The sequence below is a fragment of the Mizuhopecten yessoensis genome, unplaced genomic scaffold, assembly GCF_002113885.1.
Source record: "Mizuhopecten yessoensis strain PY_sf001 unplaced genomic scaffold, ASM211388v2 scaffold3375, whole genome shotgun sequence".
NCBI classification, from domain to species: Eukaryota; Metazoa; Mollusca; class Bivalvia; order Pectinida; family Pectinidae; genus Mizuhopecten; species Mizuhopecten yessoensis.
In genome coordinates, this window is record NW_018405013.1 from 92,681 (window position 1) to 108,578 (window position 15,898).

Sequence of the window (15,898 nt, forward strand, 5' to 3'; positions counted from 1 at the left end):
GGGGGGGGGAGGAGAAACTAGGTAGTAGAAAGCTTCCTAGTCATTACTAAAAACAAACTGATGGGCCATCTTTTTAAAAAAAAATCCTGTAATGCATCTTCTCATGATGTTAAGTTGTGTAAACTATGAAAAACATTTATGGCACAGAAAATTCAGCTTGTTGATACAATACGAGAATATCCATTAACACATCCGTATTAATTTTCTTCATATTTGTGGTATGTTATCTTCATATAATTGTGAGCGTTTTTTAAAATTCCTTCACTGTTAAATTTCAACAGAACTAAAATTTACAAAAATATGCCAATACAATAAATAAAAACAGATTTTCCTATTTTTTTCCATGAACATTATTTATGTTTAATGCTGGTATCTTAGAGAAATTGTTTTCAGTCACTGTCTTCAATTTTGGTACACAAATTGATAGAAGCACATTCTGTCCCCCTCTTCACCCTTTTCTTCTTCCTCCCTTATACTATTGTCAATCACATGTATCTGCTGACGGAAAAACTTACAACACAGGGTTTCCATAGATGCAGGTTGGTAAAGACTTATTTATCGACAAGTTTAAGGGTCGCCATCAGGATCGCACAGGGAAATATGCCATTTCTTTGTGTGATATGAAGGTCGATGTTTTTGATTATGCTCATTAGAGTGCCTTGTGGTTTTGTTGTCACTATCCAAGTTCTTGATGTGAGACGTGACATTACTTTGATTTGACTTGGGGTGTCATTGATGAAGCATATTGAGATGCTTACCATTCCAAACCCCTGGTCGTATTCTCCTTGTATCTTTTCAAGGCTCTCCAAGTAAAAAAAATACCTTTGTTCATATTTTGCGGATCACTTCCTGTGACGCGATCTCTAGTTTTGTCGACTTTGAATTCTGAATTGTGGTTTTGTAGACACTTCGGTATGCTCTTGCTGTTTTTTATCTATAGAACGTTGCTATAGATACCACCTGGAAATACTATGTTCCATAATATTGTACACATAACTTTTGTTTAAAGAAAAACCATTGCAGAATATTTTAAGAAAATGTTTTTTTTAGAAACTCAGTGGATTACCAAATAACTTAATTATATTTAATTAGATATACAGTGGAGATAACGAAGACAAACCACAGAGACAACAATCCCCTTGTATACGGAGGACTCCCACACAGAGAATACATACCTCACAATGATTTTGTGATAATTCTATATGACGTAACTAAGGTATATGTATGTGGCCTGACACTGTGGTAGTATGTACCTATGGCGTACATTACAAATGACATGTGTACTCCCACGTGTGTATTAGTTATACGGTTTAAGTTCAGAACCTGCACATCACTTAGAATAATCCATCTTCCACCAAAAACTAATGTCGTTCCATCATTCAGTATTTCACATGCACATAACACTAATTTATGGTTTATAACCATCAAGATTGTTGACACAGCTTTCGTCAGGTTTGTGTCAACAACAGGTAGGTCCACCAGATCTTGTTATAAAGAACATTCAAAGAATAAGTAAGCCCCAGAGTAATAATTCCAAAGGGAGATAACTCTGGTTTCCTATTGATTACAGCTCTTGAATTAGCAAAACGCCTTACCTGTGTAACAGATGTCTGTGACATGTACAAACTTACTTCTCCCCAATTACTGCATTGAAATATTCATCTGTATATCAAATGCTGTAGGGTAAGAATACTGAAAAAATGCCAGTCTGACTGCGAAAAATATGTTTTATCCAAATACAATATACCTGTGACTAAAGAAAACTTATAAGACCATACAAGACCTCCAGGATCACAGCATAGCAAGTTCAGACCAAATCACATATAGACCTGATCAGACCATACAAGAGCTCTAGGATCAAAGCATAGAAAGTCCAGACCAAATCGCCTATAGACCAGATCAGACCATACAAGTCCTCCAGGATCACATTATAGCAAGTCCAGACCAAATCACATATAGACCAGATCAGACCATACAAGTCCTCCAGGATCACATTATAGCAAGTCCAGACCAAATCACATATAATCCAAATCAGATCATACAAGACCTCCAGGAACACAGCATAGAAAGTCCAGACCTAATTACATATAGACCTGATCAGACCATACAAGAGCTCTAGGATCAAAGCATACAAAGTCCAGATCAAATCACATATAGTCCAAATCAGATCATACAAGACCTCCAGGAACACAGCATAGAAAGTCCAGACCTAATTACATATAGACCTGATCATATCAAATGCTGTAGGGTAAGAATACTGAAAAAATGCCAGGCTGACTGCGAAAAATATGTTTTATCCAAATACAATATACCTGTGACTAAATAAAACTTATAGGACCATACAAGACCTCCAGGATCATAGCATGGAAAGTCCAGACCAAATCACACATAGACCAGATCAGATCATACAAGACCTCCAGGATCACAGCAAAGAAAGTCCAGACCAAATCACGTATAAACCAGATCAGACCATACAAGACCGCCAGGATCACAGCATAGAAAGGCCAGACCAAATCCCATATAGTCCAAATCAGATCATACAAGACCTCCAGGATCACAGCGTAGAAAGTCCAGACCAAATCACGTATAGACCAGATCAGACCATACAAGTCCTCCAGGATCACATTATAGCAAGTCCAGACCAAATCACATATAGCCCAGATCAGACCATACAAGACCGCCAGGATCACAGCATAGAAAGGCCAGACCAAATCCCATATAGACCAGAACAGACCATACAAGTCCTCCAGGATCACATTATAGCAAGTCCAGACCAAATCACATATAATCCAAATCAGATCATACAAGACCTCCAGGAACACAGCATAGAAAGTCCAGACCAAATCACATATAGACCAGATTAGACCATACAAGGCCTCCAGGATCACAGCATAGAAAGTCCAGACCAAATTACATATAGACCTGATCAGACCATACAAGAGCTCTAGGATCAAAGCATACAAAGTCCAGACCAAATCACATATAGACCAGATCAGATCATACAAGACCTCCAGGATCACAGCATAGAAAGTCCAGAACAAATCACATATAGACCAGATCAGCACATACAAGACCTCCAGGATCACAGCATAGAAAGTCCAGACCAAATCGTCTATAGACCAAATCAGACCATACAAGACCTCCAGGATCACAGCATAGAAAGTCCAGAACAAATCACATATAGACCAGATCAGCCCATACAAGACCTTCAGGATCACAGCATAGAAAGTCCAGACCAAATCACATATAGACCAGATCAGACCATACAAGACCTCCAGGATCACAGCATAGAAAGTCCAGACCAAATCACATATAGACCAGATCAGACCATACAAGACCTCCAGGATCACAGCATAGAAAGTCCAGACCAAATCACATATAGACCAGATCAGACCAAACAAGAGATCCAGGATCACAGCATAGAAAGTCCAGACCAAATCACATATAGACCAGATCAGACCAGATCAGACCAAACAAGAAGCCAAGGGGCCTTAATAGCTCACCTGGTATTGTATTTTCAATTTTAAACCTGTTGAGTACTATACAGATTTATCAAAGGTGAATAAGTAATACTAAGGACATGTATTCTTCATTTCCAGCAATTTTGTATATGGTTATGGGGTGGGGATCTCAACTGTTTACATGTTTTGACCAGGGAGATAGTCAGGCAATCCTAGTAGCATGAATGTTTTCTTCCCTTCATGCCTAGCAATTGTATATTTGATTATAGGGTGGGAATGAAATCCATCAACTCATACGACAGGTGAAGGATTTTATTGATTTACCTCTATTTCCCCTATTAGGCCACGCACCTCTGCCCCCAGGGCCCCACCCTCCATTCATACAAAATTGAGTCCTCCTTTCTTAAAGATGTTCTAGAACAAATGTAGTTAAAATCCCTCCATTAAGGAAGGAAAAGATTTTTGAAAATTTATCTCTATTTCCCTTATTGGGCCCTACCCCTCTCCACCCACCCACCAAGGGGTACACACCCTTTTTTATACAAAATTGAGTCTTCTTTCCCCAAAGATGCTCTCGAACAAATTTGGTCAAAATCCCTCCATTGGTCGAGAAGGAGATTTCTGAAGATTTAACTCTTTTCCCCCTATTTTGCCATGCCCCTCTGACTTTAGGGGGGGCATACCCTCCTTTATACAAAATTGAGCTAAATATTTGACAAAACAACCAGCTTTGGGAATAAATCCAAACCAATTTAAGAGACCAATCTGAAAGACAAGGCCAATCAGAAATAAACAACACCTGAGTAAATACTGTATACCACACCAAGGGACCAGAATAGAAATACCAGCTAGACCTGTCTTGTGCTTCAGGTGTCTTTGATTGGTCCATTGTGGTATATATTGCTATGGTTTATTGGTGTATCCTCTTTATCTGGTATCATGCTCTGCTAACGCTGCCAATTGCATTTTCCACAATTTGCCAAATTTGATTACTAATTGCGAAAAAGAAAATTGTGCTTTTCGTAAATTGTGCGAAAATATTATGAGCGAAAATAAATAAAATTCCAGCCTCTGTTTTATATACACCGTCATTTTAATGAAGATGCAATATGGCATAGCCACCTCTATGATCAGGTCAAGGGTCACAGATCCTGGGAACAGAAAACAACCCTTTGGTAGGCTAGATCATCTTGTCAACATGTTTGGTAAATAAAACAGTTATTGATTTCCCAATGAAACGTGCAATTATCATCAACACAAACATTTTAAAACAATCATGTGGAAAGGTCATAGAACCTATCACGATTAATTGTTTAAACAAAGACGTTTTATCAATTTTGAAAAGTGTTCAGTCCAAGTTTGCCGATTTCCATGTTCCATAAAATAGGTCATGGTGTCCTCTCAATTATTTCTTTGGGAAACACTTAAGACCTGAATGGAGAGGACCATGTCAGATTTCGAAGTTCTGTTTACACAACCAATAAAACTGTCTATGTGACGTTTTGATGACTAGTAGGATATGTACACTGTCATTTTCATCAGACAAATGACCAGTGGAGCGTATGCTCTCAAAGGTGTAAAATGTGTACGAGTCGTCCATAAAATCGATGTCGATTTTGGCTACATACGCTTCACTGGTCATTTGTCTGATGAAGGTGACAGGGTACATATAGTACTAGTCATCAAAACGTCACCTTTAGTTTGCTAAAGACAATTCTTCATTGCTAAAGGAAAATATGGGGTTTTAGCAACTTCTGCTGGAGGATATTTACTGTCTTGTGTAATGGTCTGATGCATTTGTACTCGTACTAGACCAGGTGCCTAAAAAAAGCCATAACAACTAACAAAACAGAATAAACCAGGAGCCTAGATAAAGCAGTTAGACCAAACAAACAGATTAGACCAGGAGCCTAGATAAAGCTGTGAGACCAAACAAACAGATTAGACCAGGAGCCTAGACAAAGCCATGAGACCAAACAAACAGATTGTACCAGGAGCCTAGACAAAGCCATGAGACCAAACAAACAGATTAGACTAGGAGCCTAGACAAAGCCATGAGACCAAACAACATATTAGAACTGGAGTCAGCTTAAAGGAGCATGCCAGTAAGATCACACAAGAATAAAAAGACTTCTGTCCAGACTTTAAAGAATGCCTAAGGTGACAGATTGTTTCCCTATCAATGCCTCATTACAGCTTCCCTGATAAACTAGCTTTAGGTTCAGTCAGTCACCTTATCTCAGTCCCAAAAATAGCCCTGTGTTTCCTTGTTTATGTGCCCGTATGTACAGATAAATACATGTGTGATCTGGGTCAATAACACAAACAGTTTTCACTTCATACTGCACAGATTACAGTGCTGTGTCTAAATGTTTTTTAGATGTCAGTGAAGTTGTATGAAATAATCTCACTGTTCTGACAAGAAAAATAACCACATACAACCTTTAACCTCTAATCATGACCTTGATCTCTAGGGTAGGTGTTGGAAACTTTTTAGCCATATCACACTTACCGAAACAACATATATGGTCGGTGACCCCTATTTGTGACCTTGACTTTCAACAGTTTTTAAGGTTAATTTGGGGCATTATAAAAGCCCTTTCCCTAGATAATTTCTAATGTTTTATCACAAAATCAATACAAAAATTGATTTATTCTCCCAAAATCAAGCTTTTTCTTTTTTATATTTTCCCAAAGTCACAAGGCACAGGACCCTGTCACGATGAGGTAGGGAAATCACTGACTTTGGAAGTATAGGAACCAATAAGTTGTATGTAACATTATCTCCTTTGAGATGTTGGCAGGGTTGTGTTTTTGATCAGTTCTTTTTGGAGAGTAGTTTTATCAAAATTACAGCATAAAGATTTCTTGCTTCTAGAGTAAAAAAACTTACAGGAATCAAGTTTCTTCTCTATAACGTCTCTGGAAGGAGAAGTGTAAACATTTCCTTCCATATAACAACAGTGATGATCGGGTATTACAAGTTTACGAACTTGTCTTAATTGTTGTAAACTAAATAAAGTTCTGCATTTAATAACCTTGCTTTCTGCATTGGAGGACAAGCGTTGACCTTCTGTCTTTTAAAGGACAAATATTCACAGTCATTCATAACAACAAACAGGTAGGTTGAGGGGTGTTTTTGGAATAAACATGGTATCAATTTTAACCTTACATGGTTAAATTGAAACTTCAGAACTTTAGAACTAGATTCCATAAAAACTGAGATAAATGGGTCGACATCACATCGATAGCATATTTACTCGATTACCTGTTTCCTCCTCCTCTTCCTCCTCCTAATGAGGCCACCGTACAGGTGAGTAGCGGTAACTTACCTGTACCCTCTGGAAGACAAATCCCTTCCGTCTGACCGCCTGGCGCCGATGAAAACATGAAGAATCCTCATCGGCAACATTTTCCATCTTAACTTCAGGAAACTGGATTCTTACGAATGACACCATGTGACTTTTCTACTCGTACTAGATCCTGCAATATACATCAGGAAAGACTGATAAACATTTAGGTCAAATATTCAACAAATTTAAACACTGTTTCCCAGAATAAATCTATGTCCATGAACTTCCTTACCCACTGTTCCAGTGCAGTGAAACACTTTTAAATTTCACGATGAAACATTTAGTCTCGTAGGTATTTACCTGTAAATTTGTAAGTAAGTCTAATTGTGTATATCCGTGTACAGGTAATTACCCCACTACAGCATGACAAGAAATATATATTCAAAATTCACTCAACTATGACAATATGTAAACACTGACGCATGTATATTTTACACCCATCCCAATAATTTTTACATTTGGTTTTCATGGTAACCAGGTACACACCTCACTTTATCCTCCTGCATGACATATATCTAATAGCACAGATTAATCAGCCTCGACTGTAAAATAGCCAACATGGTAATATTTCAATGTAAAACTGTAAGTTCAAACTTACCTATTACCAGGTAACATGGGTGTGTATCCCTCTGCTGAAAGTATACAGGTAAATATCAGCAGACTATATAAAACACATTCAATTTTGCCAACTGAATTGTATAGATTTAACCAATGAATCATCACATTTTACAAATATCGAAATAACGTGAAGAATGTATATACATTTAGTTTTGGTTCGAACTGGTACTATTTCATAGGTAATGCTTACATATATCTGGATACCTATAGCTATATCATTATCGCTGCACGAATTGGTTATAAACCCATTTCAATTTACAACTGCACACCTATTGCTGTAATGATCAAATTAGTCTCAAGACATGAAATGATACTAACCTGTAATGGAATGTTAACACTCCCAATTAAAATTTCCTCACATCAGAAGATAAACCGCACACCGCAGGAAATCACATGTATAAGCGACATCGTCAACTACATAAATAAAGACAGTTTACTTTCTCTTCAATATTCACGCCCACAAGGCAAACTTGTCTGCTAAGGCGAGAGTGGAGATAAGCTAGCTGCCCAAAAGCCCCTTACCTGGCTCATGTCCTGTTTCTTGTCTTATATTAATAAAAAGTATATCTAAAACATCTTGCACGTTCACTTGGTTTCAAGTTAACCATGCTTCGTACACCGAAACTATTTTGTAACATGTTATTTCATTGGATGAAGTTCATGCGGACAACTTTCATTTATCTGGTTCGACCAGCACCGCCCAAGTGCGAAACATCTTGAGGTTCAAGATTTTTTTCAAACTTGATTAATTTAATGAGTCGTTGTCAAATGTTCGCATTTTGGCTTCAGTTTTAAACAGACATGTCTCAAAATATACTGAAATATGCAGATAAACTCGTGATTTTTTTTTGTTATCTTATGATAATTTTGAAACAATTTTAGTGAATATACATGTACTTTTAGTATATTTTTTATTTCCGTTTTTGTTAACCTTGGCCATAAGATACTAATTTGCTCCATGTTGACAGTTCTTATCAAAGCCTTCCACCTTGCAACAGAGCAATAAGCACTGATTTGAATAGTATACCCCTACAGCTATACACAGACGTCCGTAACCTCGAAATAGAAACTTGACTATGTAAAAATAACTGAGGTTTCCAAACGATATAAACTATCAATGTTGACTTTGTCTACCCCATCGTTCGATAATGATGTTCACGGAATACTTTATATCACTCAATGTTTGCGATAACTTTTTGTCTCTAACGGCTCATTCTCTAAAAATAATTCGGGAGAGGATCATTTAAAAAGAAAATAAGTACTACATATTGTGTTGCGGTAAGAATTCGCGATAGACTCTAGACTCTCATGGTTTAAGGCGAAAAAGTTTATCCCGCGAAGTCGAAGTAGGTGATTTAGGCCATTTTGTTGTTTCGTCTCCTCCTCCTGAAATGACGAGAAATAATAGTTTGCTTGAATCTCGTTCGTTCGTATTTTCGAACCCCGAAAGTTTAGAGTGATTGTACACGTTTTAGAGGTTTAGATTAACTTTCGGTAGAAATGCCACCCCAAATGATGATGAACACCTTAGTTTATGTAACAAATTCGCAGGTCCTGTGGGAAAGTCGACACATTACACGCGGAATGTGATGTAAGCTAATTAGTGACCTATTAATTTCGTCATTTCGGAGGTAGAAGTTCATGTTTATTAATTATCTTGTTATCATATTACAGATTGGTACTTCGATTCACTCAGACACGTTAGTGTGTAACACGAAACCACACATGTACAATGTACAGCAATCAACAATAATTAACAAGGCGGAGTTAGGATTACAGCAATATGTGAAAAACCTGATACATAGTATTTAAATATTCAAAAATGTTTTCGAGCTTTTCTAAGAATCCATACTCACATGTGACATTACACGAACATTACACGCAGATAATAAACCTTTCATCTTTGATATATTACGATACGTAGAGTAATAGTTTGGAAGTGCAAATTTCTTTTGGGTCGAAATGACGAGATTTCTACCCTGAACAGATACTATAATTATATGTCGTTAATCAACTAGCATTTTTTCGTGTGATATTCGGGGAAACAGAAAAGACTCGAGCAAACTATTGAACCTCGTCTTTTCATGGAGAAAAGACGAAACAATGATAATTAAAAGTTACTACATGTCATCTTCTCTGGTCGAACTCTTTGTACATCTTTAATTCTAAGAAATCAGACGCGGAATCAGTTAAATCAGAGAGAAAGTGTGTATGTGTGTGAGTGTGAGTGTGTGTGTGTGTGTGGGGGGGGGGGGGATGCAAAAGTACAGAGGATTTTTTTCTTTACAGTAGGTGGTTCTTACCCGAAGGACAACATTCTTCACAAAGAGCGTAACCATGTCCTCAGAAGGTTTTTAACCCCATCAGGTCTATTTTAGCCAAACATAGTACAAAGGTAAAGACATGTTCGTTCAAATGTATAGCGAATTATTAACAATGCAATATAATGCGCGGAGCAAAATAGAGTTTATTAAAAAAAACTACTCCCGCGTGACCCTGACAAGATATTGAAGAACAGGCCCTTTGGAACTCTTGTTATGGTTTGTCGTATCGTACAAGTAGTGTTTTTCTTGTCTTGTGACAAAGAACCAATAAATAAGACCACATACGGAGGCACGTGTTCTTTTTCATTTCAAGGCAGGAGGCCAGGCGTAGTTAGTCCTTGCTCGGAGTGGTTTTTAAGTTTACGAAATTATTGAGTACTAATGATGTAAAAGAATTATGTAATGTCGAAAGTATTTAAATTGTGCTATGAGAAAACCTAGAGAAATCGATGTCTGATATAGAAAATTACGTATGTACTTGTAAGCTCATTATCCACTTAATTAATTGAAATATGTATATTAATCTCTTTTACATGTACTACATGGTGTAGATATTTGACATTTAACCTATGAATCGGATGGCTCTCGGTAATAAAGAAACTGAACCAGAAGCCCCCAACCTCAGCAGGAAAATGAATATACGAATTTTAAGATCAATCTGCCCCAGGATCATTTTCTAGAGGGAAATCTCACAAAGTTGGGACAGTCATATATTTCTGACGACGAATTTAGTATACCACAAACAGTGGGGTTTTTTAAACTCCAGCGTATAGTCAGCTAGGCGCCAGGAGGCTCTAACCTATTGAATATGACTGTTTGTGTTTTCAATTTCAACACATTTGATTGATAATCGTGATCAATTGGATTGAACATCAGACTTAAAGCCTATATTAAGTTCTTTCCATATTACAATACATTTTAATCAAATAATATCCGGTAGAAATGGAAATTAAGTAATATACAGTAAGACTAAGTTTATCATATATTTTAGCATTTCATTTATTATATTTTATTTTGTAATTTGATTTTAAATTTTGCAATGATATGAAAGTTTAATACATGTTGATATTATAAATGCAGCTGAGGGTTAAGTGCCGAATCAACCCTCGAGGTTCTGACTGTAAAGTCCATGGTTCTTCACCCTATAGTCTTCCACTCAGGAATTGGTAGCACACATAGTTCCAAGCCGCACATGTAAAACGTGCATGTTATTTCTTCAATGTTTGCGAGAGACGAAATCCAAACAATATAAAGGAAATGAGGTTTTATAAGTATATCAATCAACTATGCTTCTCACAAGTCATCAGTGTTCATCAAGGTGCACAGCTCCGCAGTATAGTATTATCGTAGTCAATACCAGTGCATGTAAACATACAAATTGACATCTACAATTACTGAAATATGACTTCAAAAATATATTCATTCATCATCCATGTATGCGCACATACCACCTTGGCATATACTAGTATAGGATTAAGTACAATTATTATTTGTCATTACATGTACATGCACATGTACCTTATCGGCATATTAATTAGTTGAAAAATATTACGCTGACAGCAAGGTATATCACATATAGTACAAATCCTCTCACTTGTGGTACGTATGTACATGACACTTGTTATATATTGAAAGTAACCTGTTGTCATACTTGACTTTCTATAAGTAGTGATGACGACCTTGACCTTATGAAACACAAACTCCATAGGGTCTTCTTATACATGACCAATCAGGGTTAGACACTAACTGTTTTTGCTTGATAGTCCACAGGACTAGTTCAATAGATTGTTTACTAGTCCTTCATCTATGTAACTAGTCCAAGATTTCCTGATACGGGAACATCGCGATCTACAGCACGAAACATTAAAAGTAACCAACTGTAGGGACTTGAAATAATTACTTCCATAAAAATATGGTGAAGTTTTTGAGAAAAAATGACAATTATCATGCAATTTATCTTACCTGGGTATTTTAAGCTGTTTTAAACTCAGAAAAAAAAGACTCAAAAAACTAATAAATAATTATTGTCATGTCGGTTGTACATGTATATAGAACTTCATTATTTCTGAGATTGTGACAATTATAATTTCCCTGACGAGCAGAGCGAGGCGATTTTTTTTCTGAAGATGTAATACTAAACTTGTTCAAGCATTGCCAAGCGTAGAAAGCTAGAATTTATCGGACATTATTTCCATTGTCAAACAGATCGAATCAGGCATAGAATAGTTTTCTGAGTTTGCGGTATTATTCCAGGTTATATTTCAAAACATAGAGTATTTATATTTTATGATGGCCGAGCGAAGCGAGTGTTTAACAAATTCTCTGAAACAATGGTAAAAATGTAGGTTTTTGGTTAAAATGTTGATGTTTGTGTCATGTCTTTCATGTGCATGTAGTGTAGGCGAGCATTTTGTCAATTAAATATTGATTTATTTTGTCATAAATATGAATTATGATTTGACTGTTTGTCTTTTATTGTGAATTTGTATGCATACATATGTACAAGGGTAACACCTGTTAAAAAGGATATATATATACGTGCCAGACTTTTATGCTAACATTGGTTATTATTCACCTGATAACGTGATGCTAAAGTGGCAATCTAATTAAAGTTATATCTTCACGTCGCTCCCGTTTTACGGGAGCCATGTGAAGATATAATTAGATTGCTAAGGTGGATGCTTTATTGTCTTCGAAGTTTTTGAAATTTACATTTTTTAACAGGTATAATAAATCTCTCCTGGTGCAATCTGATTAACGAAGCCAGGTAGCATATGATTGCTCCTGGTGATCATGTGTAAATGAAACGACAGGTGAAAATACAGGTTTATCTATCAGGAAATGGACTCTACCTTTGAAATACCAATTAACATATATACCTAATTCCAAGTTTCAAGTTTTTTCAAGTTTTATTAATACACTAAGAGGTCACATATTACAAAGTATACATTGATGGACATAGTACACACATAATATGAAACATGATACAATTTATACAATAACAATCCATTTCAATAATTCTTTTAGCTAACTTATTTTAGATATTAAGTAGCTTCATAACTCTTTGTATAAATACTTACTTTTGTTAAAAGTACCGTGTTACATATTGAGAACATTCCTTTCATTTTGATATAAGTTGGGTTGACATAATAATAATTTGGTATATTACGTTGTCTAAGAGCTACAACAGATACATTAGTACATTGGTATAAGTAGTGGTATTCGTCCCCAACACAGTTATTACGTAGGGGACATAACCTTTCCTCGCGTGGGACTCTATTCCATCTTCCTGTTTCTAAAGGAAATTTTATATTTGATGTTCTAAATTTACATATTACTTTTCGTTCATTACGATTTAGCTTTAAAAGATATGGTTCAATATTAAACTGAAATTTGAATAAGGAGTAAACTTGCCCTCGCGAGGAGGTTTCAACATCATGAAACCAACTTTGAATGAATTGATCGCATAATCTCTGCTTAATGATATTTTTCAAGCATTGTCTATTAATTGTACATGATATTTGGAAAGTCCATAAATTATTAAATCCAGTATTGTTTAAGATATCTCGTATATACGTTAACCATTTAAAACTTAATAAAGAATTCTGGTGCAAATTGTACATTAACTTATACATTACACTAGATAATTTCGATCCACCCGTTATAAGCTTATGCCAGAACATAACCATTCTAACACTGATTTCAATTTCTAGGGGATACCTTCCTAACTCACCATATACCATATAATTTGGGGTGCTCTTCCGAATGTTAAGAATTTCCTTACAAAACTGTAAGTGTATTTTTTCGATACTTTTTGTATTTTCATAGCCCCAGATTTCACATCCATATAATAAAATTGGTGACACAAGTGCATCAAATAATTTCAGTTGAAGATCTACAGGAATGGAAATATTTCTAATCTTAATATACAATGCATATAAAGCTTTTTTTGCTTGCTCTGTTAGTTTACTTTTGGCTTTTGTAAAAACACCATTGTAGTTTAATATTATTCCAAGATATGTGTACGAATCTGGCATTTCTAAAATCTCATTATTTAACGTAAAGTGATGGTCTCTTTTACTTTTTCTTTTTACAAAAATCAAAACCTTAGTTTTTTGGGTATTATCTGTTAATTTCCAAATATTACAATAATTTTGGAATTCATTCAATGCGTTCTGTAGGCCATCTGGTGTTTCTGACAAAAGCACTGTATCATCAGCATATAATATAATAAACAATTTTAAGTACAAACCTAAATTTTGATCACTAAGAGAGCATACACTTCATTCAAACAAGAAACATTACGTTAATTGAGGAAATCCTCTAGATCGTTAAGAAAGAGGGAAAACAAAAATGGCGATAAGTTTTCTCCTTGTTTTACCCCGACATTGCACCTGAAAAAGTCGGATGTATCATTACCATTAATACGCATGATTTGGTATTTTGATATAGATTACAAAGGACTTTAAATAGTTTGCCCGTAATGTTACTATTTTGTATTTTTTTCCACAAGCCTGCTCGCCACACCGTATCAAAGGCCTTTTTAAAATCAACGAATGAACAATATAACTTTTTACCCTTTGAAAAATATTAAGAAATTAGGGAATGCATTATAAAAATGTTTTCAGAAGTGGGATATCCCTTTCGAAATCCCGTTGGGCGGAGGATATCAGGTTTTTCTTATCAGATAATTTTGTAAGTCTACCATTAATTATAGAGGTAAATACTTTTCCCAAACATGACACCAGAGTTATCGCCCTATAATTATCCGGATCGCCCTGGCAACCTTTATTTTTGTATATAGGTTTAATAATAACAACTGTCCATTCTTGGGGTATTAACCCAGTGTTGAGAATGATGTTGAAAAAATCTGTATATAAAGGCAAAAACTGATTGAGAGTATTTTTTATATATTCATTCTGCATTTCCTCGATTCCGCTCGCTTTATTATTTTTTAAGCTTTCTATCGATCGAATAATTTCCGTTTCGGTAATTTCAGCATTGAGATCTTAAGAGACTTCATCGTTATCAATATCTTGCAGAAGTCCTTCATTATTATCTTCCACATAGCAAGCTGAATTTAAGTTTTTTAAATAGTTATAGAGTTCGTTTATTGGTATATTTTGGTTTTGGTTTACCCGAAAACCTATTTAGAATATTCCATAGGAATTTTGGACTCTCCTTTACTGAATCTCTTATTTTATTTTCCATGTTGAATGTATAGGTTTTGTATGCTTTATTTACCTCTTTCCTGTAATTACAACTTTTCCTTTTCAATGCGTGCTTGTTAACATCATTTTTTAATTAACGATAGTTCTGTTTGGCTTTGTGAAATTCTTTTCGAAGCTTTTTACAATTTGATGTAAACCATGGTTTGTTATTTTCATGAATGTTTCCGCGGTAAACAGATTTGCGATCGAATGACTGGTTGGCGGACGTAGTAAATATATCTGTGAAATTTTTCGTTACATCATTAATTTCTGCATTAGTTATTTGGTCGGTTTCCTTAGCTTTCAAATTTTTAACATACTCGTTCAGCGTAGCAAGTTTATTATCATGATCATCTGCAATAATATTAGTAAACGAATTACTTAATTGATCATTCCATTTCACGTAATCACCGTTTTTGTCGGTTGCATAAGGATTTTCGTATAGAGTATGTATGAGTTCAGACGCCCCTTCGAACTTAAATTCAACACAACTGTGAACATCGGATAATAGTGGATTAAAATCATCAACCTCAAAATATGTTACTACTTTGAATAAGTCGGCAGTTAGTAAAAAAAAATCAATAAGAGACGAGCCATTACAGGTATTTTTCCCATTAAACTGATCGCAACCAATTCTACCATTTGCTATATATATATTATTATTCTTACAAAAGTCTAGTATAGTTTATTGCCAAAATTGTTAGTTTTAGCCTTGCATTCACTATAACGTTGTAGTGGAATGTTATATAATTCTAGTTTTTCAAAATCATACATGATTTTATAGAGATCATCACTTTCATCTATATTCAAAACATTGAGAATTGAACTATCCGGAACAATATCTTCTCAGTTTTAGCGTTAAAGTCTCCTATTAAGGCTACTCTGGTGTCATTGCTACACAAGCTAATCATTTCAGACTCCACATCGGAGAA

The 15,898-nt window shown here is 35.5% G+C and overlaps 1 protein-coding gene across 3 annotated transcripts in view; it reads right to left on the reverse strand.

Moving 5' to 3' along the window:
- Positions 1–7,881, reverse strand: part of LOC110447429 — a 96,573-nt gene extending 88,692 nt beyond the window's left edge. The window contains exons 1-3 of one of the 3 annotated variants that reach the window (XM_021493118.1): positions 7,751–7,881; positions 7,413–7,446; positions 6,794–6,944 (exon numbers count right to left, since the gene is read on the reverse strand). In XM_021493118.1, the coding sequence (XP_021348793.1) occupies positions 6,794–6,919 (126 nt within the window). In that variant the 5' untranslated portion in view covers positions 6,920–6,944; positions 7,413–7,446; positions 7,751–7,881. Of the gene's footprint in view, positions 1–6,793; positions 6,945–7,046; positions 7,088–7,114; positions 7,172–7,412; positions 7,447–7,750 lie in introns of those variants that run through there. The other 2 variants (XM_021493119.1, XM_021493120.1) reach the window with 2 other exon arrangements.
- Positions 7,882–15,898: the final 8,017 nt, after the last annotated feature.